At 48.5% G+C, this 26,559-nt stretch overlaps 1 protein-coding gene across 5 annotated transcripts in view; it reads left to right on the top strand.

Annotated features, from left to right (window-relative positions):
* Positions 1-26,224, top strand: part of SLC43A2 (solute carrier family 43 member 2) — a 40,129-nt gene extending 13,905 nt beyond the window's left edge. For 2 of the 5 annotated variants that reach the window (XM_019650506.1, XM_019650507.1), the window contains exons 6-15: positions 12,353-12,445; positions 13,898-14,031; positions 14,114-14,316; positions 14,802-14,948; positions 17,213-17,224; positions 17,819-17,957; positions 19,369-19,498; positions 21,538-21,611; positions 22,824-22,947; positions 23,457-26,224. In XM_019650506.1, coding sequence (XP_019506051.1) covers positions 12,353-12,445; positions 13,898-14,031; positions 14,114-14,316; positions 14,802-14,948; positions 17,213-17,224; positions 17,819-17,957; positions 19,369-19,498; positions 21,538-21,611; positions 22,824-22,947; positions 23,457-23,618 — 1,218 coding nt within the window. In that variant the 3' untranslated portion in view covers positions 23,619-26,224. The remainder of the gene's footprint in view (positions 1-12,352; positions 12,446-13,897; positions 14,032-14,113; positions 14,317-14,801; positions 14,949-17,212; positions 17,225-17,818; positions 17,958-19,368; positions 19,499-21,537; positions 21,612-22,823; positions 22,948-23,456) is intronic. The other 3 variants (XM_019650510.1, XM_019650508.1, XM_019650509.1) reach the window with 2 other exon arrangements.
* The last annotated feature ends 335 nt before the right edge of the window (positions 26,225-26,559 follow it).

The raw sequence follows: 26,559 nt of genomic DNA, 5'->3' as shown, positions 1-26,559 counted from the left end.
TACGATACCATTGACTGTATTCCCTAAGCTGTAGTTTACATCCCATTTATATATAAAGTTGACATTCAAATTATTCTGCTTCAGGTGTATAGCACAGTGATCAGGCATCTACACAGTCTATGAAGTGATCCCCCCGATAAGGCCAGTACTAATCTGGCACCTTACATAATCTTTACAACATTTTTTATTATATTCCCCATACTGTATTTCATATCCCCATGACTATATTGTGATTATTAATTTGTACTTTCTAATCCTTTCACCTTCCTCCCCATCCCCACCCCATCTAACAACCATCAGTTTTTTCCCCTATATCTCTGAGTCTGTTTCTGTTTTGTTTGCTCGTTTATTCTGTTCTTTAGATTCCACATATAAGCGAGGTCATATGGTATTTGTCTTTCTCAGTCTGACTTATTTCACTTAGCATAATATTCTGTAGGTCCATCCATGTTGTTGCAAATGGTAAGATTTCATTCTTCTTTATGGCTAAGTAATACTCCATTGTATAAATGCACCACAGTTTCTCTATCCAGTCGTCTTCCGATGGACGTTTCAGTTGTTTCCAAGTCTTGGCTATTGTGAATAGCGCTGCAATGAACATAGAGGTGCATATATTTCTTTCAAATTAATGTTTTGGATTTCTTTGGATAGATACCCAGGAGTAGGATTGCTGGGTCATAAGGTAGTTCCATTTTCAATTTTTTGAGGAACCTTCATACTGTTTTCCACAGTGGCTTCACCAATCTGCAATCCCACCAACAGTGCACGAGGGTTCCCTTTTCTCCACATCCTCGCCAACACTGGTTTGTTGATTTATTGATGATAGGAGTGATTCTGACAGGAGTGAGGTGGTGTCTCGTTGTGGTTTTTATTTGCATTTCTCTAATGATTAGTGATGTTGAGTATTTTTTCATATGTCTGTTGGTCATCTATATGTCCTCTTTAAAGAAATGTCTCTTCATGTTCTCTGCCCATTTTTTAATTAGGTTCTTTGTTTTTTTGGTGTTGACCTTTAAGAAAGCTTTCAAAATGAATTCATAGTTGTCCAAGAAACCTTTAGGGGAGACTATTAAGCCCATAAGGGTTCATTTTCTTTCTTTTTTTTTAAATTATAAAACCTTTTTATTTTTAAAAGTTAATATTTTGGAAACATAAAGTATGGACTATAAAATTCTGTAAGCCTACCTTTATAGTTCAGAATATATCTCTTCAGTATTTAAAAAAATGCAGACACCAGTGTTATTTTGTTTTTTCAAGAAATGCTGTTACAACTTGTCTTTTTCAGTTAACATTGTATCTTTTACATCTTTTCCTTCTGGTCCTTAGAAATCTACCTTATTACTATTTTAAACTGTAGAGAGCTACCTCCTTATTAAAGAGTTCCATATAATTCTATAATATGGATGTACCATAATTTATTTAACCAGTTTCCTACTAATGGACGCTTGGGTTAGTTTCCAATTTTTCTGATTTATGATGCTGTTGAACATTCCTGTACATATATTTTTGTAAAATAAATTCCTGGAAGTGGGATTGCTGGGCCACGGGATCAGCGTGTTTTAAATTTTAATATATACTGTCACATGGTCTTTCCAAAAGGTTATACTGTACACTGATAGTATACCACCAGTATATATGAGAGTGCCTTTTTCTCCATACCCCTTCCAGTACCCTATCATTAATCTTTTAAACATGAGCTAATCTGACCTAATGAAAAATAACATACCATGATTTTTTAAAGATTTTATTGGGGAATTGGGGGAGAGGAACAACGTTGGGGAATCGGAAAAGGGGAACAGACAAGTTGCTGTCCTTTTGTTCTTCAGTCTAGTTGTGGAGGATGTCACTTCACTGGCCCATGTTGGTATTATCATTGCGCTCTTCCCAGGTGAGGCAGTTGCTCGCCAGCCATTGGATGGTCACTCACGGCGGCTCACGGCAGCTCATGCTGGCTGCCAACCACTCACGGTAGCTTATGGCAGCCCACTGCAGCAGGGGCTGCAGCCTACGCCGTTGCCGGCGACTCACGGCAGCCCAGCTCCAGGTCGAGCTGTTGTTCACCATCTTAGCTGTAGAGGGCAGTGTCACTGGCCCTCATGTGGGATCCGAACTGGGGCCCTGCTGCTCAGAGCTGGCGTCCCAAGCCAGCTTTTAACCAACTCGCCACTCGGCCGGCCCCCAAGTCAACTCTTAACCAACACGCCACTTGGCGGGCCCAACATCCCATGATTTTTTAAAAATTTCTTTGTTAGTGAGACAGAATATCTTTTCACCTCCTTATTGTGGTCATTTGTATTCTGTGAATTGCTTCTTTGTGTCATTTGTCTATTTTTCTTGAATCTTTCACATACAAAGAAATTAGCTCTCTTTCTGAGTGGGCAAGGGATCTTACCCTAGGCTTTTTAGGCTTCTAGGTGGTCTGTGAATACACTTCAGGAGAGCTAGGTTGCGCCCTTGAGATTATATGCAAACAAATGGTGTGTGTGTGCTATCCAAGTGCATTTTTCTGGGGCAGGGTCCATTGCTAACCTCTAATAGGTCTGTGTGAAGGCCTAAAGCCTGCAGCAGGAGTGTTCCTAGTAGCACCTCACTCTCCCACTGGGAGGTAAAAGGCTACACAGGCCAGATAGTGACCAAGCAAGAAAACTGTCAGATCATCACTTAAAGCAGCGGTTCTCAATCTGTGGGTTGCGACCCCTTTGGGGGTCGAACGACCCTTTCACAGGGGTCACCTAAGACCATCAGAAAACAAAAAGATATTTACATTACGATTCATAACAGTAGCAAAATTACAGTTATAGAGTAGCAACGAAAATAATTTTATGGTTGGGGGTCACCACAACATGAGGAACTGTATTAAAGGGTCGTGGCATTAGGAAGGTTGAGAACCGCTGACTTAAAGTGTTTGGTTAGCAGGGATCTGTTTAAGGGAGGCTGGTGGCTTGTCTCTAAAGTCTCCATTCTTGGTCTAGAGCAGGGGTTCAATAAATTGTTGCCCCCAGGCCAAATCCTGGCCACTGGGGGAGGGGCATAAACAAAGTTTTATTGGTACATAGCCATGCCCACTTGTTTCTTTTGTGCTACATTGGCAGAGTGAAGTATTAGGCTGTCGGAAAAGTCATGACATATTTTTTCTATGTTTTTCGTTGCAAAAATGCGTCATGACTTTTCCGACAACCCAATAGTTTTACAGAGACCCTGTGGCCCACAAAACCTAAAATATTTACTATCTGGCCTTTTACCGAAAAAATTTGACAACCTTTGGTCTAGAGGAGCCAAGAAGCTGCTCAATCACTGTCCCCTGTGGGTAGGCAGGGGCTAATACCCGCCCCTCATCCCCACATCCTGCTGACCCCCCTCCTGGCTACACAGGCCAACTTCCTAAGCACTTTTTCCTGAGCACTTTTTAAGTCATCTCTCTCCCTCTTTACCACTGCCCCTGGCCTGAGGGTCCTCCTTGGGCATTCCCCTGGCCCGTGACGCCTCAGATGAGGGCTCTCATGGTTGCGCCTCTCCATGTCAGACCCTGAAAGGGAATGAGAAGCAGGTCAGCCAGGACAGGGCCGGAGCTCTTGGGCAATGTTCTAGGGCTGGCCGCGGCTTCTGCTGAGCAGAGCTGAATTTCGTTGTGACACAGCCCAGGCTTTAAAAAAGCAGAACTGTCAGGATCGGCTCCCAGAGCCGCCGAGCTAGCCGCACAATGGCACTTTCTGTTTGTGTCTCCCACCCATATTCTAATTTGGGGGACAAAGGAGTCTTCAGGGTCGCCTTTGGGAACTTTTAAATCAAATCTCCTACAACTGCTTTGGGGCCCGTGGATAACTCCATGATAACCTGGGAATCTGGAGGGAATGTGTTGCCATGGAAACCTTAATTTGGGGACTTTCTGAGTCCCAAGGGGTTTTATGTTGCATGGACTGTGGTATAAATAAAGATGTACAGGCACTGTAAGCCGTTACCTCCACTGGGGGAGAGGGGCCCCAAATTGGCAAAGTGCCTTTTCCCCACAGGCCAGGATGAGACGGTAGATAAAGCCTCCCTCCAGAGCCCAAGAGGTCTGTACTGATGGGTGATCCTTTCCTCTAGAGGGGAGGCCCAGGAGCAAGGGTGAATCCCATATCAGGTGGGCTACCTGGCATCCAAAACTGGCTCCCCCAGGTCCCTGCAGGAGAGGGCCTGGGGGGGGGGTGACATCCTTGGAAAAGGGTGCCAGGTAACTCCACAGGTGCAGAGCACTCCCCGAGGTGCCAACCTCAGCCACCCCCAGGACATCTGGACAGCACACTTTTGTTTGTTTGCTCAATGCCTTGCATTTGTACTACCCTTTAACTCACTCCATTGGCTGGAGCGCAAATACCAGCTGGCGACTGAGGTGGCGTCTTTGGGCTGCCACCCCATGATCCAGCGCCTGGGTTGCTTAGAGATGGGTGCAGATGCAGCCAACATTGTGGACATGTCTTTTCCACTTCATTACTCTGACCCCTGTCAGTGTGGGCGGGATGGGGAGTTCTGAGCTAAAACCCTCACAGGAAAGTGATTATAAAACGTTGCCAGGCTCCTCGATGAAAAATTTCTCTGTGGGCTTTTCCTATTTGATGCATTGAAGTCTGACCCTGAACCTGAGGAAGAAACAACCCCATGGCAGTTGGGATCTGAGTTTGGAGAGAACAGAGTAAACTAAACATCCCTCTGCAAAAATCTGAGAAAAAGGGAGGAAAGGATTTATTAGGTTGTTGGAAAAATTGTGACGTGTTTTTTCTATGTTTTTCATTGTAAAAATGCGTCATGACTTTTCCGACAACCCAATAGGTGTAGCAGTGAAGCAGATGTCCCCAGTGTGGGGTGCGAGGTTAGCATTCCTGCTTAGCTGACCTGTTTCTCAGCCATAGCAAGGGGCCCCACAGCACCTGGCCAGCTGTCCAGAAGCACAGGTGCCCGGTGAACAGGACTTGCCCAGGCCGTTCCTGCCTCTGGGTTTCTGTCCTGTGCCTTAAGGAACCTACAGCAGTCAGCTGATCACCATTGGCCTGGGAAAAATTCACCCATCCGAGTGTTCCGCATCATGAACTTGGCTCCAGCATGTGTCACGTTCAGGGGCAGACAGAAAGTATCGTGGGGGCATTGGCAGGGCTGAACTTGGCTGGGAAGGTGGATGAGGTAGCTGGGGGAGTGAAGTCCCTCCTCCTTCCCCTTCAGCAGTGAAGTGGAAAGGTGACCTCAAGGACCTGCTCCTGGCATTTGGTGTTTGGAGCTGCCAGGTTGTTTGGGGTTCGGAAATAGCTCAGCTTTGCTGAGTCTGCTTGTCCAGACTGGTACCTGGATCCTGGCCTGCACAGGTTATACAGAGCTCTGGGTGTGTACACCAGCCATCTGAGGACAAGGCTTACCTCTAGAAGGGAACTGAGGGCCAAAATGCCAGCTCCCACCCAGACTGCACATGGCATCTCCCCAAGGGCCAGGGTGTGCCCCAAGCTGGTGGTCTTGGGAAACCACTAATTTGGAAAGTCAGTGCCCATGGCCTTTCTGTCCCTGCCTGCCAGCAACTCCAGGACTTGTCTTGGAGGCCCCTGAGTAGAGAGGCATCTTAGAGAGAGGGTCCTCTAAGGAGGGCAGCCCATCTTCCCTGCCCTGGAGCCTAGGCCTCTGGAGACTCTTGTCCGGTAGCCTTGCTCTGTGGCCAGAACTCCAGGGGAGGGGCCGCCTGCAGCTGCTGTTTTTCCCTCTAGGAAGGTCACACAGCCAGGGCCTGTTTACAGTACAGCTGAGGGGCTGAGAGAATGAGTCACCAGCAGCATCCCCATGTGAGGCCGGCATGGAGGCTGGGTTCTGCTTGGCTGAGCCCTCTCCAGCCCTGCACTCTCAGGCAGCAGGAGTGGTGGTAGGAAGCACCCAGAGCTGGGGGAGAGGGCCTGTGCTCCCCCCGCTGTGAGTGCAGTGAATCCTGAGTCAGGAAACAGCCTCTGATGAGTGTTTTCTCTTGGCATCTGTCATTGCAGCACGGCTCTGTCTTCCTACTTGGCAGCAGAGCTGGCTCTTCCCCTTCCACCTGGCCCTGGGGGCCCACTAGGGCACTCTGCTGAGTACTCGGCCGTCACTCCATCACCAGGGCTTCTGATAGCCGTTATATGCAGCTGAGGCTGAGCAGAGGCAGGAGGAGGGGGAGAGGAAGGGAGGAGGGACATGGAGACCAGTGCAGGGAAGGAGACTCAGACGTGGAGATGAAACAGGAGAGTCCACTTGATGGTGTGGCCCCAGATCATAGGGAGGTCGGCCAAGGAAGGCCAAGGGGCGGGGAGGGGGCAGATGGGTCTAAAAGGAGCATCGGAAGGGATGTAAGAAATCCCTAGTGGGGAGAGCTGACAGAATGCTTAACAAGGAACACCGAGAGGCATGAGAGGTGAGGGTCATTGCTGTGGGGGCCAAGCTGAAGTGTGTACTCAGCAGGTTTCCAAGAGACAGAGTAGCCCAGCGGCTGTGCACATAAGCTTGACCTGCTTTGGATCCCAAATTTGACCCTAACCCGCTTGGGGGCGTCCTGACACCTATCTGAGGTTGTTTTGAGGGTTTTTAAGATAATATATAGAGTAGGTATTAAAAATAGTTGCTATTATAATAATGCTATTAATATAATAATATAGTATTTTATTAATATTACCATGCTATATTATTATGTACTGTCACTTCATAATAAGGAAAATCCTCTGATCAAGCTGCTGCTGGACACAATCGCTGGCAGGCATGACAGCTTTGGGAGGAAGGGAAGAAAGTGGTTTAAAGGATCACATAATATTAACATTTAAAAAATAATTAACGTCCACAGGGAAACCCTCACTTCTCCCGTGCTTGTTATTCTTTTGTGATCACACACTGACTGTTGCCAGGATGTTTATGCTTTGGGTTTTACTGGTCAAGGTCATCCTTGATGTTCTTCTCAGAGAGATTTCATCTGACATAAATGATAGGTAGTTCCTAAAAGCTGAAACACGCTTGACTACCTGTTTATTTAAACACTTCAGTTGTTCAAAAAACTACATGAACTAAGAAGTTAAATGCCAAACTAGGAAAACAGACCTGCAGTATATTAGCAAACTGTGACTGTCTTTAATGTATAATCTATTCAAAATCAATCCGAAAAGATTAACATCCTCATAGGAAAAAAGGACACATGAGGAATATCAATGACTGATTTTCAAAATTGTAGAAAAATGTTCAGTCATTAGTAATTAAGTACATGTTTTTTCAATTTCTATTTTTTAATCATGGAAAAAAATTTTTTTAATTGAAGTTTATTGGGGTGACAATGGTTAGTAAAGTTATATAGGTTTCAGGTATACAATTCTGTAATACATCATCTATATATCGCATTGTGTGTTCACCACCCAGAGTCAGTTCTCCTTCCGTCACCATGTATTTGACCCCTTTTACCCTCATCTGCCACTCCCCTCCCCCACTACCCTCTGGTAACCACTAAACTATTGTCTGTGTCTATGAGTTTTTGTTTCTTCGTTTGTTTGTCTTGTTCCTTTGTTGTTTTCAGTTTCATATACCACATATCAGTGAATCGTATGGTTCAGGAAAATTTTAAATATAGATGGTATTAGGGAGAATAGTGTAATGAACCCCATGTACTTGCAACTTCACTAGTTATCAACTCATGACCACTCTTGCTTCATTCTAGGTCCACCCACCATCCAGATTATTTTGAAGCAAATATCAGTCATTGATTCATTTTATCCATATTCACAAGGAAATGGATTTTAAAACAAGGATATTGGTAAAATGGCAAATATTAAGAATAATAATGCATAATGTTGGAGTGGCTGCAGTGAAATAGAGACTCTACTATGCTGCTGGTGGGAGTATCAATTGGTGTTAAATTTTCTGGAAGACAATTTGGCACAGGATGACAAAAACTTAAAAATGTACGTTCCCTTTTGTCTAATGATTCTGCTCATGGGAATTTATCTTAAGGAAATAGTAGCTATGTGCATATATGTTTATCTTCAAGGATGTTCATTGAAATGTTATTTATGATAAAAATTTAAAAGGACCTGAGGTCCAACATCAGAGAAATCTATGAATTATAGACCATTCAGATAAAGAAATACCAGTCATTACGAAGTATGTTGAAGATGAATACTAAATTAGAAAACATTTATAACATATCAAATAAAAAAGAAAAAGCTTATAAAACAATATGTAGCATATCCTAATTTTGACAAAAGTTATAGGTATTTATAAGAAACATATCAAAGGGAAATACATCGAAATGGTAATGTGGCTATATCAGGGTGATTTTTATTTTATTCTTTATGTGTACTTTATTCCAGATGTTTTACAATGGATGTGCATTGCTTTTCTAATCAGGAAAAATAATCATAATTTAAAATACAGGACGTTGATGTTGGCGGGAATGCTGTGTAGTATGGTTTGCCCTGAGGCTCTGTACTCCCCTAGGAATAGCCCTGCTGACCAAAATAACATGTTGGGGAGGAGAATTTTCTTGGTGTTGCTAAGAATGTTCTAGGCAGAGAGAGGCAGGACAGCAAGGAAGGCAGCTGGAAAGCTGTTGCCATTGTCCAGATATGAGGGCGGGAGTCTGTCTCATCCAGGGGCAGACGGATCACCGTCATCTCCTCTTCCAGCCTCCTGTTCTTCCCTGACCTGGAGCTAGTTCTAGGAAGAAGAATCCAGAAGATCAGGTCAGAGTTGCATGCTAGCCCCAAACCCTGGTTCTGTTGACCTCTAGCCTGAGATAGAATTAGGGCAAGGTTGGACTTAAGGGAGAAGGAAAAAGGCTAGCTCACAAGCTGTCTGCTTCTCTGGAGTATCCCCTAGCCCTGTTGAAAAGTTTGGACACTCTTTGTGTCCAAAGGTGACTGCTCCTTTGGTGGCTTGACTGCGCCAAGTGGTCTTTGCTACATCAGGCTCTTGTCCTCCACCTGCTCTTCTGGTTGGGTTCTGAGTCCTCTTTGATCCTTTTCTTCCTTCACCTGCCCTGGCTGCAGTGGCATTTCAGCTGGGAACAGTTCCCGGCTTCCATATAAGCAGAACTAGTGTTTGGATTTTCCCTCGGGCAGTTATGGCCCCAGAGATGGCTGCCTTGCTGCAATAGCCAGCATGGAGCAGCCTAAATATGTGAGCTCAGGAACCGAAGCATGTCCTCTGAATCACAGCATTCCTGGGAGGCAGGTGTGCAAAGACTAAGACTGGGCACCATTAGTGCTCACCTGAGTAAGTCCAGGCACACATGAGCACATCACATTTCCTCTGTCTCTAGCTGGGGGAATTTCCGTATGCTCCTTGTCCTCTTCCGACCCTCCCTGAGAAGCCTGAGTTGGACAGAGGGTCCAGTCTACATTGGGGCTAGAAGAAGAGCTCTTTGTGTGCTGGGAATTCTTTAGGGAGCCTGGACGGCCACCCTGGCCTCATGCCAGAACATGGCTTAGTTGGACATAACTATAGATTTATTCATGTTCCTTTTCAATCCTGGGATTCCAAAACATCTTAAGTACCTTTATTTATGTTTTTTTAACAGTGATATTGAGACATAATTCACATACCATATAATTCACCTGAAGTATACAATGCACTGTTTTTTTTGTTGTTGTTTGTTTTTTTTTTTAGCTGAGCCATCCTGCCACCTGTTGGCAGCTCAGCGGCAGCTCAGCTCGGGCCCATGTGGGAATTGAACCGGCGACCCTGTTGCTCAGAGCTTGCACTCTTGAGCGAACTCTTAACCAACTGAGCCACTCAGATGGCCCAGTACCCTGTTTTTTTAGTCTATTCCCAGAGTTGTGTAGTCATCAGCATAATCAAGTATATCACCCGAAATAGAAACCCTGTACCCATTAGCGTTTTCTCCCTATTTACTCCTAGGTTCCTCTACCCCAGCCCTTGACAACCACTAATCCATTATCTATTGCCATGGACTTGCCTATTCTGGACATTTCATATAAATAGAATCATACAATATATGGTCCCCTGTGACTGATTTCTCTCACCTAGCATGTTTTTGAGGTTCATGCATGTTGTAGCACATGTCAGTACTTCATTTCTTTTTATGGCTGAATAATATTCCATTGTGTAGATAGATCACATTTTTTTTTACCCATTCATCCGTTGATGGACACTGAGGTTGTTTCTACTTTTTAGATATTATGAAAATGCTACTGTAAATGTGTACAAGTTTTTGTGTGGACATTGTTTTCATTTCTCTTGGATACCTACCTAGGAGTGGAAGGATTGGATCATTTGGTGACTCTGTGTTTAACTGAGGAACTGCCAGACTTTTCCAAAGTGTCTGCACCATTCTACATCTCACCAGCGTTGTATGAGGGTTCCAATTCTTCTATATCCTCAGAACATTTGTTATTATCTGACTTTTTTATTATAGCCACCCTAGAGGGCATGAAGTGGTATCTCATTGCGGCTTGGATTTCATTTCCCTTTGATTAATAATATTGAGTATATTTTCATGTGCTCATTGGCCATTTGCATATATTTTTTTGAGAAATGTCTATTCAGATCTTTTGCCCTTTTTAAAAATAGGTTATTTATGTCTTTATTATTGAATTGTAGGAGTTCTTTATGTAGCCTAGATACAAATCCCTTACCAGATGTATGATTTGTAAAACTTTTCTGTGCATTGTTTTTTTAGCTTCTTTTTTTTTTTTAAGATTTTTTATTGGGGAATTGGGGGAATGGAACAGCGCTGGGGAATTAGAGGAAGGGGAACAGACAAGTTGCTGTCGTTTTGTTCTTCAGTCTAGTTGTGGAGGACGTTGCTTCACTGCCCAAGTTGGCACCATCATTGCGCTCTTCCCGGGCGAGGCAGATCAGTTGCCGGCTTCTGGACAGCTGCTCACTGCGGCTGCTGGCCGCTCACGCTGGCTGCTGGCTACACACGGTAGCCCATGGCAACTCACTGCCACAGGGGCTGCAGCCTAAGCCGTTGCCGGCGATTCACGGCAGCCCATCTCCAGGTTGAGCTGTTGTTCAGCATCTTAGCTGTGGAGGGCAGTGTCACTGACCCTCATATGTGGGATCCGAACCGGGGCCCTCTGGTGTCCCAAGCCAGTTCTTAACCATCGTGCCACTCGGCCGGCCCTGTTTTTTTAGCTTCTTGATGGTATCCTTTGAAGCACACCATCAAGAATTTTGATGATGTCCCTTACTCATTTTTCCCGGTTTTATTGAGATATACCATTGCATTAGTTTTAAGTGTACAACATGATGATTTGATGTATGCCTTACTCATTTTTAATTGTGCACAAAATAGGCAGAAATGATGGGGACCAGGTATGTAGCCAAGTTCAAACTGCTTCTGTTGATAAAACCCCAAAATGATTGCAGACAAATAGGGGAAGGGAACATAGATTAGGTCCACATCAACAATCTGAATTCAACAAAACAGATCAGCATAGCTATCCAGAGAGCATCCTCAATGTCGGTAATATTGTGGGTGTGGGTGGAAAACCTTCACAGCATGGGTGCAGTTTCTCTTGAAGTTCGTGGGAGAAGTTGTGACTGGCTGTTTGGGGGATGTACTTTGCTCCGTATCTGTTTTTGAATCTGTGATTGCATTATCCTGTTTTACCATGCCTAGATTTGTGTGGAATTGCTAAGGGTTTGAGCTTTGAAGTGTGTGTTGGATGGACCCAGAATGAGCCTATGTGAGATGGAAAAGTGTGACCTCGCTGGGAGGAGAGCCTGAGCCTTTCTTACCATTGGCCTTTTCTGGTGCAATTGCTGGAGCAAAACACCAGGTGGAAAGGGGAAGGCCCTCCAGCACTTGGAAATTCAGAAGCAGAAATCCCAGGCCAGCTTCCTTGTCAGCCCTGAGGGTACTATAGAATTCTGATTGGCACCTTCCAGAAATCTACTCCCTCAGAACCGAAAGTAGCTTTTGCTGACATCTGGTCCTTCTGGGACACTGATATTTTTATTTATAAAATGACTCTTGTTCCCAAATAGATTCTTATTTTTAACAGGCTTGCTCCCTTTGAGGGATGCAAGGCTCCCAGCTTTGCTCGCTGGCATCTCTGTGTAATACTGCGAAGATAGGAAGGCCCCTGGCCACTGCTAACCAGGAAGCCCAATAGCTTTGTCCTTACATCCAGAGTCTGAATTCTGCCTCATGCTCCTCCCCTCCCCTTATCAACCTCAGCCCAGGAAGGAAAAACTTTCAATTAGTAGTAATTATCCCCTGGACTAATTCCCCTGTGAATTACTTGAGGAGAGCAGATAAAAAAGGGTGCCTAAGGATGTCCTAATCCTCTCTTCCCCTCCTCCTTTATCAGTCCTCTGTCCTTTCTCTCAGCTGAAGTCTCCTTTGCTTCTTGTCTTGCAGCTGCCCAATATGTTTGGTGACCTTCGGTCCACGTTTATTGCCTTGATGATTGGCTCCTATGCTTCCTCAGCAGTCACCTTCCCCGGAATCAAGGTGAGGGTGTGGCCCACCAGTTTCCAGCACATATATTTTATACCGGTATCTGAACAGAGGCCTCTCTCAAGGCTTCTTCAATCCTCCCTGAAGAGGGAATTGTGGGCGCCGGGGCTGGCCTCTCCCCACAACCCACACCTGGGAGGATGCACCTGGGCATCATGGGAGTAAGAAAAGAAACCCCCTGGGCCATGGGGGATGGGAAATTCAAGCATATCACTACAGGGTGTCACCTCAGGATGCCTTTGCATTTCTGGGCTGGGGTAGAGAAAGGGGGTGGGTGAGTTTGTTCCCCATCCGGAGCCCAACTCCAGTCTCCCCACCCTCAGGTCTGTTGTTGTTGGGCTGTTACTCCCCATCAGCCAAAGTGCTGCTCTCAGCCAAGTTGGTTCAGCTGTTTCCCTCCCAGGCAGGATTCTGAGCCCATGGAAGTCACACAGGGTCAGCAGGAATCAAACACCTCATAGCCCATCAGCTCCAGTTCCCATTCCAAATCCTGTTGCTCCTGCCAGGGCCTCAGAAGGGGCTTCTCCTTCCTCTGACACCAGCAGCAAGTAAAATCCCCTTTCCTGAGGTGTGTGGTGTGTGGGGAGGCCATAGATGAGGAGAAGGAGTCACAGATGTGGGCTGGTCACCTGGGAATCGAGGTACTTGGAGGGTCTAGGGCCAGGCATCCTGTGGACTTGTAGGGACTCTCATACTCCTGGAGTGTAGAGAAGCCTACACGTGCCTCATCATCCTATCTCAGTGTCTAGCTGCTGGTCTCCTCTCTGGGGAGCTGGGCAGCTGCCTGCCAGCACTCTGGGGACTCTTGTGCTGGAAATAAACGGTAAAATGACAATAACAGCCAACATGCTCGTGCTCAGCAGCCCCCTCCCCCCCCACCACCACTGAGCACTCTACCAGGAACACACCTGCTTCACCCCCACCACAACACCATGAGGGCACGTGCCAGTGTTACGCCTATTTCACAGAGGAGCAAAGTGAGACAGCCATCTGTTTCATTCCTCGAGTATTTTTTGGCTCCTATTATGTGTGCTCTTCAAGGTGCTGGAGCAACATCAGTGGACAAGGCCAACAGGTCCCTGTTCTCAGGGAGCTGGATTAACAGTGGACAAATAAATGAATCAAGATGTCAATATTCTCAGCCAGGGCTATTCACTGTGATCCAGTGATAGGGCAGTCATGGGGGTGGTCAGGGAAGTCCTCCCCAAGGAAGTGACATCTGGTTCAAAATAGAGGCACAGAGGGTTAATGACATGCCAGGGGAATTTGGGATAATCAGGATATGGGATACCTGATGACCGAACACCAGCTTGTCAGGGCTGGGCCGCCTCATGCAGCTGGGCACAGGGACAGCAGGGCTGCCAGATGCCTCCTGCTGCTGTCTGCCTGGCTCTCCTGTGCTAACTCTACCCACTGGCCCTGCCCTTACCCCCTTGTGTCTTTCAGGTCATCTATGACTTTGGTGCCTCCTTCATCGTCATCCTTGTGGTCTGGGCCGCCTGCTCTGGGCTGGTTTTCCTCAACTGCTTCTTTAACTGGCCTTTGGAGCCCTTCCCAGGGCCAGAGGACATGGACTACTCGTAAGTGGACATGCTGTCTGCCCTCACCCCTACCCCGGCCAGGGCCCCAGGCGGCGCTGACGGACACTCCTGTGGCCTCCAGGGTGAAGATCAAGTTCAGCTGGCTGGGCTTTGACCACAAGATCACAGGGAAGCAGTTCTACAAGCAGGTGACAACGGTGGGACGCCGCCTCAGCGTGGGCAGTTCCATGAGGAGCACCAAGGAGCAAGCAGCGCTGCAGGAGGGCCACAAGCTGTGCCTGTCCACGGTTGACCTGGAGGTGAAGTGCCAGCCAGACGCTGCAGGTACCCATCTTGAGGCCCTTGCCATCCAGGCCTGCCTGAGATGTCAGCAGGCGTGTCTGCATCCATACCCACACCCACACCCCCAAGATAGGGAGGGGCAGCCAATCCTAGAAGCTTTAGCCCGGGCCTAGGGGACAGCACTGTGGCTGAGGGCCTTGTGGGTATTGTCGCACTTAATTCCCACTTCATTCCAAAAAGGCAGGCTGTGCCATTCACCCTGGCTTACTGATGAGCACTCTGGTTTACTGATGAGCTCAGAGAGGGTAAGGGATTCACCCAGCTTGTTTTACACAGCTGGGTGACCCAACTCCTGCATCCACCCCTTTAACCTCACCTGGCCCATCGTTGCATCCAGCGTAGAATGATTTGGTCAGCAAATCGGCCTCCCCTCCCCACACCCTGGGTCCTTGGATGGCTGGTGGGCTGGGAGCCACGGCGGTACCAGCCTCGGTTCTCCCTGACCACCTGTGGCCTTCTCCCCACAGCGGCCCCCTCCTTTATGCACAGCATATTCAGCCCCATCCTGCTGCTCAGCCTCGTCACCATGTGTGTTACACAGCTGCGGCTCATCTTCTACATGGGCGCCATGAACAACATCCTCAAATTCCTGGTCAGCGGCGACCAGCGCGTAGGTAGGTGGCCCCTGGACCTCCGTGCACAGCCTCACAGGAGGGCACCCCCCCACACACCTCAGGCCCAAACAGTGGTCACTCCTGCCACCTGAGGTCAAGCCCACTACTATGGTGTTAGGCTGGGCTGGACCAGAGTGTCGTGAAATGACAGAGTCCGAGGGACTAGTTGCTGGTCAGAGCCATTTAGTCATAGCCAGCCCCAACTGTTCTTTCATGTCCGCATTAGAGTTTCCCAGTTTAGGAGGGAGGAGAGGACTAAAATAACTACATGTGTTTGGGCTGTGAGGTATATGTTTTTCATTGCCTAAAGGGGATGGTTGACGTGTGTTTGTAAATGAAAACATTGCATGGAACAGAGTACTCCACCTGAGAACCTGCTGAAAGACAGCCGATCAAACCCAGCGCCAAGAATCCCCTGGGAAACTGCTGGGTTGGTACACAGAAAGGCTGGGTGCCGAAGGGGGTGCCTGGGCCACTGTGGCTGGAGACTTTGGGGCAATTTGGTCTGCACTGGGATCTGTACCCTGAACTGGAAGTAAAGCCGGCGAATCTTCCTCACTCACTTATGTAATCCAGTCCAGACTTGTTAAGTCTGGTAAACAGAACAGATAACCCACACGCCACTTTCCAAAACAGCATAGAAGGTCTTTAGCAGATTAGAGGTTTTGATTCTACAAAAAAAAGAAAGTCAGTACTTCCTCAGGGCCTGAGCTGAGTCAGCTTTAGTCATCCGTAACCGGACAAACACATTCGGTAAATCCTTTTTATTGGCAGTCTCGTTGGTGTGCAACTTTTTTGTTGGTTTAATTGTTTCCCCCTAGGGATTGTAAGGAATCAAATACAGTTTTTAAAGGGCATGAGAATTCTAGCCTTAACAAAAGGGAAGGATGACAAAGAGACCCAGACAACGGTGGTTCCTCTGTGAAAATGGGCATCCCATGGAGAAGCACTATCATGTGCCCTTGGAAAATTTCATAATGAATGCTGACATAGTAAAGGCCCTAAGAGAGCCCTACAGGAAAAAATAACCTATTTGGCTTTGTTGAGTCCAGTGATGTCCCCCCAAATTTCTACTACAGGAACACATTTTTTTTGTTGTTGTTGTTTTGGGGTTTTTTTTATTGGGGAACAGTGTGTTTTTCCAGGACCCATCAGCTCCAAGTCAAGTAGTTGTTTCAATCTGTTGGGTTGTCGGAAAAGTCATGACGTATTTTTTCTATGTTTTTCATTGCAAAAATGCATCATGACTTTTCTGACAACCCAATAGCTGTGGAGGGTGCAGCTGAGTGCCCCATGTGGGGATTGAACTGGCAACTTTGGTGTTATGAGCACTGCGCTCTAATCAACTGAGCTAACCAGCTGCCCCTATAGGAACACTTCTATTATGTAACACTCACTAAAATCTGTGGACTGAACTTTGGGGAAAGCTGATCTATCATGTCTGAACACCCTCTCTTATAAACTCTCAGGCCCAGAAAGGTGGAGACCCTGAAGTATGCAGAGAAGGGTCCTCACTGGCCCTTGGAATGCAAACTCCCTGCTGCTGAGTCGTGGCTTTTTACTTGAGTTGTCTGAGAAATCTTTTGCTGTCCAAGAGGAATTTTTTCCAACTGTTTCCCACATTCAAAGAAGTCAGTTTCAAGAAGTAGAGGAAGTTGGGCCAGGAAATTCAAGCTTACAGGGCATTGGTTTTCCCCCATCCTGCTCCGGTGAGATGTTGTACATGACACCCACAGCCCCAGATGTGCCCAGAGGGGTGGCTTCAGGGTCAGGGAGCTGGTGGGGTGGACAGGAGACCAGCTCTGGCTGTCTGTGGAGACCCATGGTATCCGATGCTTAGCTGGAGGTCAGGGTGGATTGTTTGACCTCTCTTGCCCTTGGAGTGCAACTATACCAGAGCAGTGTCCCTCGGGCCACACGACAATGAGTTCTGCCAGGTCTTCTGTACCCACACCACTTCCCCATCACGGTCCTTGGCAAGTCATAGGCCTGATTCATCAGCCTGCCTGTGACAGGGTACCAGCTGCACATGACTGAGGCCCCAGCAGACAGGAAAACGTCATCAGGCACCCATGTTAGGCCCTCTTCCGCCTCCTCTCAGCCACCCATGGGTGCTCTGAGATTCAGGTCTGGGTGGGAAATGACATGTGTGCTGGGTCCAGAGCTAGCCTGCCTCCATGTCCCCTCTCCCTATAACCACCTTTGAGATTGCTGCTGCTAACCTCGCTCCTTTCTGTTTTTTTCACTTTGCTTTCTTGATGCAGTGATGGCTACTGGTAAGCAGGGTGACATTGCTGGGGAATATTGCAACATTCCCTCCCAGCCAGTCTCTGTAGAAACGCTTTGCCTTGAATTCCAAATATCCCTCTTGTCCAAAACTGTGGGTTGGGGGTGGGGCAGTCCACTTCCAGTTTCTGTTTGTCCAAAAAGTCCCATCTTAATTTTAAGGTTCTTTGAAGATTGAAGCCCTTACGTCAGAACCCCTGTGAGTGGTGCCTTCCTGGTATATTTCTAGAGCAGAAAACTAATGGCCAGTCTTACGCAAAGCCTCAGTCCCAGAATTTGTAATTTTGTGGTTCCCAGATCGTAGAGGCTTCCTGGAGCTGCTGGGGGTGGCCACTGTAACATACTGGATTTCATTAGTTGTTTCTTGGTAAAAAGCAGGGCATTGGAAGAGAATAGGGTGCCTACTTCTTGTTCCAGCTTTGGTTTTAGAGGTTAAGGTCTCTGCGGTCACCTCGAGACCCACAGTGACAAGAAGAGGTCTGGGGAAGACCCCAGAAGAGCCTGTGGGGTCTCAGACTTTGCCCGGCGCCTGCCCCAGGCCTCTGCAAGGAGCCACCTATGACACTGCCCATCTTCCTTCCCAGTTAGCCTCTACACCTCCATCTTCGGCGTGCTCCAGCTGCTCTGCCTGTTGACAGCCCCTGTCATCGGCTACATCATGGACTGGAGGCTGAAGGAGTGTGAAGATGCCTCTGATGAGCCCGAGGAGAAAGACACCAACCAGTGCGTAGGCCGGACCTGTGCCCTGGGGCCCAGCCTGTGGAGAAAGAAACCCCCGCGTTAGATGTTAGGCAGGGACACGGTGGGTGGGTGAGGTTTTTTAAAGTCAGCAGAAGAGGCCAGAGAGGGTTGTGCTCAAGGCTACTCTCCTAAGGGCTGTAAGACACTCTCTCACTCAGCTCAGCATGCACTTAGGTCTGTCACTTCTTCGTGGAAATTCTTTGATAGGCTGAACTTTGGGAAGCACTGGATTGGATGAAAGAAGGGGAGAAACCAGAAGAAGGTCTGGCAGACATTGGATATCAAACCATTCTGCTTTTAGGACCACACTCAAATCCTTAGCGTGAGAAGCACAATGGATGAAAGACCTTAAGCAGTGCTGCTGGCCTAGAAGTCTCATCCCACACGGTGGGACTAGGAAGTTGCTATAACCCTAAGAGGTGTTAATAGATTTGTTCATGACCATGAGCATGAATGAGGTACTGGAGCCCTACTTTATATAAACATCGGGCACTAAGATCAGAGGATGAATGAAATGCGTTTTGTGACTCCACCTTAGTATAACAAGTTACTGTTTATTGTATCAGGCCCTGTGCCAAGCACTTACCGCATAGTATCTCATGACACCTCGATAAGGTGTGTACTAATGTGATACCCATTTTACAGATGTGGGAACTGAAGCTAGGAGTTTAAGTAGCTTGCCTGAGGTCACACAGTAAGGACGTGGTGGGCTTGGGACTCTTTACACACCTCCCAGCACTTGGCATTCATTCTTCAATGTCCTACAACTGCCCATGGGGTGTCTCTGTGGGCGGTGAGACTAGAATCAGTAATAGTGAATCCACAAGGAAATAATTATAGAGAATGCTTTGTTATCTAGGTCAGGCCCTACCGCCAAGAGGTTATTTGTGCCCATTCGGGTTCCATCTACTGCATATTTGTTTCTCCTTCACCCCCGCTCACCCCCCCCCCCCCCCCCCCCCGCCAAGGGGAAATCCGCTCCCTCCGTTATTTGGTTTATTATTTGCCTTATCGTTCGCTCCCTGCAGGATTTGGATGTAGTTGAAGCTAATGATGATGAAGTGAGGCTTTGCCACGTCCTAACTTGGGCACACTCTGCTCCTTCCCTCCCCATCCTTTGAGCTCAGTCTTCACTGAAGCAGTGCAGTGTGCTGACGACCATCCATCTTGTATCTGACCTCTCCCCTGAGGTTCACGCCCAGCGCTGAGTCAAGAGGGTACAGTGGGAGTATCCCGAGTGCTGGTCTAGCTCTGCCAGTCCCTAAGACGTGCTTGGGTGGTCGCTGAGCCTTGAGTTGTCTACAACCTGTGACTCGCCAGACCTGATTTCTTGGGAGAGCCCATCCTCCTCCAGGGAGCTCCCAGCTCCAGTGTGTGCTCTGTGTCTCCACAGAGGTGAGAAGAAGAAGAAACGGGACCGGCAGATCCAGAAGGTCACCAACGCCATGCGGGCTTTTGCCTTCACAAATGTGCTGCTCGTGGGCTTTGGGGTGACCTGCCTCATTCCCAACCTGCCTCTACAGGTGGGTGTGGGGAGAGGGAGAGGACAGGTGAGGGAGGGGACAACGAGACCAAAAGGTGCATGATGTGTCATGAAAGCCATCAACGAAGAGAATGGTAACTCTTCATTTAATTCAACCAACCAACTAACCAGCCCACTGTTATTTATCAAGCGCCTCTTTACCTACCAGCCTCTGTGCTTGGTGCTGGGAGTGAGCTGTAAATGATACTGGGGTTGCCTTTCACGGAAGACTCTTTACGAAGGCATATCGTTGCTCTTGGTCTTTTGTGCATTTGCATACCACGAATACCATCGTCATACTGTTTTCCAGAACTATGTCAGGCCTTGTGGCTACTTATTTTGCATTGCTCAAATAGCTGACATCTGATGTCCAGAGAGGTCTGGCTAATCTGTGGCATTGATGGAAACTAAACAGATACAAACGTGCCTACAGGGGTCTCCAATTGGAGAGAGTGGGAAAAGATTATGATTGTCGCCTGGCATCTGGGTTCAAAAGTTTAATCCCATTCCACAAGGCTTCTGATGCTTTTGAAACCTGACTTTTGGCAGAGATTGTGAGCGAGGTAGATTTAGTCACCTGCCTGACTCCACTCTTAGGTCCATGAAAGTGTTCTAACCCCAACCCCCAAGTTTACAAACTTGGCAAGGACGTGAGGGATGGCATTGCTTCCAGATGGGCGTAGCCCAAGGCCAGATGGTATCTTGGGCTAGATCTAGGAGGAAAGCAAGCGTTCCTTCTTTTTTTACAAGTGCCCACGTGTTGAGGTACATTGAATTCCCAGGTGTGCACCACCACCCACGGGTACTATCACTTGTATGTGCCGACACTGTGCGTGCAGACCAGAGTCAACAATTGGAAACTTGTACCAGTTCCAGGTAGGAGTGCTGTTACCTCCTTGGAGCCCTCCCGGCCTTCTGGTAGCTGTCCTTTCTGCAAACTGACAGACCCCTGCCCTGACCACGTTGTCCAATCGAGGGACAGTTCTTAATGGGGACAGTCATCTGTTTTTGGTTTTTGTTTGTTTGTTTAGTTCTCATTGAAAGAAAAGTTATGAAAAAGCAACAAGGCATTTGAAGTGGAAAGGGGGAGCTTGTCCAAGTATGTGCCTGCACATTCGGGTGCAGCCCTCTTTCAACACTGCAGAGAGCGGCCTCTGTCCCCTCCACCTCTCACATTCCTCAGAGCAGGTCCTAGCTGCTGAGCAGGATGGCAGGGCTGTGTATAAAGAACAAACAAAGGGTCCTGGTGACAAAGTGGACAGCTCTCAAGCCTTTCAAATCATTAACAAGTGCTTCTCAGGGCTTGTAAACCTGCCAGCAGGAGCTGAGCATTCCTAAGGAGGGGACAGTAGGGCCTGGGTGACCAGGTAGGGAGACCTCTGGGCACAGCCCTCATGTTAGCAAAGGCAAGAGAGCCAGTCATGATTAGTGACCTCCTGCTTAGTGCTTCCAATGCATATTTAACAGACTCTTGGTGGGGGTGGGGGTGCCCTGATTTTTAGCATTTGCCAATTTCTATGGTGTAAATACTCTTGTGGCTAATTTCAGTCAATATTATGTCATCAATTGTGGAGTTGAAAAGAGAATCACAGTAACACACCATCATATGGTATTTCTAATTTTATATATATGTGTGTGTGTGTGTGTGTGTGTGTGTATGTGTGTATGTATATGTGTGTGTGTGTATGTGTATATGTGTGTATATATTTGTATATATGTATATATATGCCATAAAAAACCTTAAGAGCACAGATAATAGTAAAACAGTAAAATAATTAGGAAGTGACAAGTTTTGAGTGTTCATTATCTTTATTTTTAATATAATTTGTTTAATTGTAAGTTTATAAAGTTTTTAGTAATGTGTTTAACAGCTGGCCTGGGAAATTCCTAAAAATTCAAGAATTGGCCCTGGAGAGCTGGCACAAGCCAGCTCTGGGTTGCCAATGCTCCCACTGCACAGGACCCCAGGAGCTGTGGGCTGCGGGAACAAGGTGAGGGTTGTCACAGTCTCCTGCTCACGCTATGCTCTCGCTCCCGCAGATCGTCTCCTTTATCCTGCACACCATTGTGCGAGGATTCATTCACTCTGCCATTGGGGGCCTGTACGCCGCTGTGTAAGTCCTGGGTGCTGTGGGTGGCCTGGTGACGGAGGGTGAGGGAACGACTTAAGGGAGGTTTGTGGTGGGACTGAGGTCCTAAGGGGGGCCAGCCTGCCCTCAGGGTTCCTCTTGCATCAAGGGACAGGTACCAGGGCTCCTGTTGGTTGTGTCAGGGGAAGGTCATCCCTGGCGGGAGGTGGGTCAGTGGGCAGACAGTTGGGTGCCTACAAGTCTTGGCATTTAACATGAAGTCAGTTCTCCCAAGCAGAGTCAGTGCCCCATGCAACTCATTGCCTTGGGGGCTGCTGCCCAGCCGAGTCCTGGCTGCCTCTGGTTGCTCAGGGGTGGATTCTGGCCGCCCAGAGCTAAATGTTGACATTTAAATGGCCCTCAGCAGGGGAAGAGACATGGGTAACTGAGCCCAGAATGTAGCAGACGGTTTTCACCCAGAATCTGTGGGGCCCGATTCTGCCCGCAGCTTTCACAGGCCTTGGTTAAAGTGAAACCTGCCTCCTCTGCATTAGGAACCACAGTGTTCTTCCTCCTTGGGCCAGGGCTTGGCTCAAACACTGGCATCCAAACACCATCTGCTGTCTCTCTCTGACCGAAGACCAGCTGATTCCCTGCTGGGAGCCCCTTCCCACCTCTCGGGCCCCAAAGCCTGACGTTTTCTGAGATTTTGCCGTAACTCTCTCCCCAGCGTTGCATGGGGAGTCATTCCAGGTCTGCACGTCCCCCAGCCCCTAGGCCTGGAGGAAGTTGCGGCTGCCCTGGCAGGGTCTGAGGGAGTCAGCCGAGAGCTGTGATGCTGCATTTCCGTGATTACACAACGCTCCTCTGGATGAGGGCGCAACAGAGCCAGGCCTAATCTCCAACCTGCTTCCTAGGCCTGTTTCCCAAACCGCAGACTCCCACTGGCACCACACTTTCCATTCAGCTTAGCCAGACACCTACAGGCCCAGGGCACACCTGGGCAGGGTGGGGTCCTCCCCAGAGTCTGGGGCCTCAGATGGTCTGAAAGAGAAATTCACTTTGCAGAATTGCTCAACAGAAAGTAATCCGAAGGCAGGCACCCTGCCTATTTTCTGAGGCTGTACCTGCCTCATCTCTGGCACCAAAGGTGCGGCCTTGGGACACCAGTGTACCTGGGGCCAGGCTGAAGCCAAGGAGCATTTGTAAAGCCTGAGAGCAGCACCTTCAGTTACAGGTTCTCTGTTGCCCCGGCAGGTACCCCTCCACCCAGTTCGGCAGCCTCACAGGACTGCAGTCTCTGGTCAGTGCTCTCTTCGCTCTCCTGCAGCAGCCTCTGTTTCTGGCCATGATGGGTCCCCTCCATGGAGACCCTCTTTGGGTAAGAAGGGCCAGGGGGCAGTGGGTTATGGGCATCTACCCCACTCTGCTGGCTGGGAGCTGAGAGGCATTGCTCTGGGGCTTCCAGAGTCCCGAGGACAGGCAGTTTGGAAAGTTTGGTTAAAATGAATTCACTGTCCCTTTGTGAATGGTGGCCAGGCAGGAGGAGAAAAGTGTCCTTTCTGCACCTGATTTGGGGATAAATAAAACCTACTTGCTGACCGTGACCCACGCGTGGAGATTCAGATCAGTAGGTCTGAAGTGGGGTGGAGCGGGGAGGGCCAGCCCTGAGGGCTGCTGGGTGGCCTATAGACAACTGGGGAATTCTGGTGCTGGAATGTGGCCCTCCAGCCTCTTAAACATTCCAGTTTTTCCTCTCCTTTTCTGTGACCTTCTCTTTCCCAAACATCCATGTGAGGAAGGGTCTTGAGCTGGGCTCTGCAAAAGATCATAATCCCTCGCCTGGTTCCCTGCCTCACGTGATGGCAACTCTCACCCCTGCCACCCCAGGTGAATGTGGGGCTGCTTGGCGTAAGCATGCTGGGGTTCTGCCTTCCTCTCTACCTCATCTGGTACCGGCGCCAGCTGGAGAAACAGCTGCAGCAGAAGAGGGAAGACGACAAGCTTTTCCTCAAGCTCAACGGCTCATCCAACCAGGAGGCTTTCGTGTAGCGCCCACACCTCAGAACTTTGGCCTCCTGCCCTTGCTTCAGTGACTCATCAGTGTCGTCCTCCCAACCCCAGAGGACCTCCACGCACCCCCAGGAGCCTCTCCTTTACCATGTTGGAGTCCACGCCCCATCCCAGGGCCTCGGTCCTGCCTTGGTCCTGGAGCTCTGCTATGGAAGGACGACAGAGGGCCCGGACATGTGATTCTCCTATTGCTGGAAACAGGGCTGCCTTAGGCTTTGCTCTGCCACCTTTGAGGAGCCCTGGAGCCTTGAGGTTCCATGGTGCCTGCGGGAGGAGCCAGGAGTATCTCACCCTCAAGTATCTGAATTCTGCCTCTTGCCAAAGCAGAGGGGTCAGCCATCCACTGTCCACTCTCTGCCCCTCGACCGCATGCCCGCTGACCACGCCTGCCTGAGGACAAAGGCTTGCACTGTCTGCATCCCCCTCGCCTGGCCCCTCACCTCCTCCCCTGGCCAGTCTGAAGCTGCCTGAGGAAGGAAGGACCCGCTTCCTGTTGTTGGTGCTAACTCCTTTGTAATTCCTGCCCCCTGTGGCCTGTCCACAACCTGTCCTCCCAGTAGAGGCCTGTGGAGAAGCCCCCCTGGCTTAAAGCCTGGGGAGTGGATGGAGGGCCGGACGGTCACAGGAGGCTCGGGAGCCATGGACAAAGCTGATCAGTCCCTCACCTCCTCCCTCAGGGCCTAACAGGGGAGTAAGTTTCCACTCCCACTCTTCACCCAGTCTGCGACCTGAAGGGAATTTAAGGGGCACCAACAGGAACCCCCCTTACATACACACACACACAGCTGTTTTTGTGGGGGTTGAAGTGAGGCTGTGGCTGACAGACACAGAGGTCCAGGCCTGGGTGGGGAGGTAGAATGTGAGGGGCCTAGGGGTGTGTGTATGTGTGGGTGTGTACATACAATATGTGTGGGAGATGTGTGTGGGGGTGGGGGTGGGGGGTGGGCTCTGAGTATCGGCTCTTATTCTCCCAGAGCCACCCAGGAGCTAGTCTGGCCTGCCCCGGGTTCAGCACCCTAGAGCCAACCTGGCTCGTTCTGGAGCTTGTCTGAGGCTGTGATGCCACAGTGCCCCCTGCTGGTAGACTCCTCCAGGGCCCTGAAGCTGTTTACTGAGAGAGGCTGCCCCCTTCCTTTGCCAGGCAGGCCTGGTTTACCAAATTCACCAGAACTGCCCTGAGAAATGTGTCTGGAACTTCCTGGGAGCACTGAGGGGTGGGTGGATTTTTAGGCTTATAGGTTTGTTTTGTTTTTTTTTCTTTTAAGTTTTATCAGACTCCTTTTTATAAAGCAATAAATCCATTTTCCTCCTGGTAAGGATTGTCCCTACTAGCATATCAATTAAGGGCTACATGTACCTGTTTTGAGCTTGAGAAAAAGCAAGACAAGATTTTCTGCCTCTGACCAACTTCAGTCGTACCCAGCTGCTCACAGTCTCTCTGGATGATTGCCATCTTGGAAGGGACCAGTGGGATAGGAGAAGACCTTACTCTCCCAACCCATCCCCAAACAAATTAGGCTTGTGTAGACATCTTCTTTAGAAAGGTGGGCCACCGCTTCCTCTGCTGCTTTTCCCAGCCAAACAGGCTAACCCTGACCCACTTTCATCCCTGACTCAGATTTCCTGTCCCTGGTCAACTATCCTGGGTGTTCCTCCTGAGTTCAAGACATGGTTTGACCCCTGGAGAGCCTCAGGCTCAAAGAGACAAGAGGTAGAATGTGGTGGGGAATGGACAGAGAACAGGAAGGGACAGACCCAGGCCCAAATTCGAGTTCTGTGTCAGTAATTGAGCAACTTGAACATACCTAATCTTCCTAGGCTTCAGTCCATTCAAATAATAAAAAAACAAAAAACTATTTGTTTAAAACATTTTTCAAAAAGGAGAGAATGAGATCAACATTTCCCAAACCATTCCTCAGAACACTAGTTATGTGAGATGTTAATGGGTATTCTAATTTAAAAAAGTTTTGTAGGCATATTTTGGAAATGTTGAGTTAAAGTCAAGCATGTTTCTTGGCAGCAAGCACTTGCAGCACTTTTTGGCATACTCCTGGGCTTTGTGGCTCTCCAAGATGGGGTGTGGTACCCTGCGGAGGAATGGTTTTAACAATCAGAACCCTCATCCCTGTGTGGCCCAATGACCACCCGCCGCAGGAGCTCCTCGGTGCTTGTTAAACTTGTAGACTCCAGGTATTAACTTGGATGTAGAGGGAACCTGCAGCCTATATGTTGTTGAGCCCCACCTGGTGATTCTGGTGTGTCTCCTCCCACCTCTCCACCCCGCCCAAAGTTTGAGACCCACTGACAAAGAAGCACAGTTTGTGGAAATGTTGATTAGCAGGGGCCCTTCCAGCTGGGAAAACACTGAGGTTACAGACATGGCCTGTGCTATCCTGCCGCAGTGCCCAGGCCCCGCCCCTAGCCGAAGTAGAAGCTGCTGTCTCCTACCTACCTACCTGCAGGGTATGGGAACTTTGTGGAAAGAAGCAGGCATTGAGAAACAAGTTCAAGGGTTGGCCGAGTGGCTCAGTTGGTTAAGAGTTCATTCAAAAGTGCGAGCTCTGAGCAACAGCGGTTCAAGTCCCAGCCCCTTAGCTCGCTGAGCTGCCAACAGGTGGCAGGATGGCTCAGCTAAAAACAAAAAAAAGTTTTTTCAAGAAACGAGTTCAGGTTGGAAATCAGTCTAGGGCCAACAGTGTGTGGGGATTAGACTCATGAAAATGGGAGCAGGGTACCAGGTAGGTCGGCTACCTACTGCACCCCCACCCCCTTGTCAGGGGCCAGTCATTCTGCTCTGACGTACAGAGTTGATAGGTTACATATTTTCCTATTATCATCATTGGATCATGATAACAAATCCAAAAGTTAAATAGATACTATCATTTCTGTTTCACAGTTGGGAAAAAATTGAGGCCCAGAG

Source organism: Hipposideros armiger, unplaced genomic scaffold (assembly GCF_001890085.2).
Source record: "Hipposideros armiger isolate ML-2016 unplaced genomic scaffold, ASM189008v1 scaffold_141, whole genome shotgun sequence".
Classification (NCBI taxonomy): Eukaryota; Metazoa; Chordata; class Mammalia; order Chiroptera; family Hipposideridae; genus Hipposideros; species Hipposideros armiger.
The sequence above is the reverse complement of the archived record's forward strand: the minus strand, read 5'-3'. Positions and strand labels throughout refer to the sequence as shown.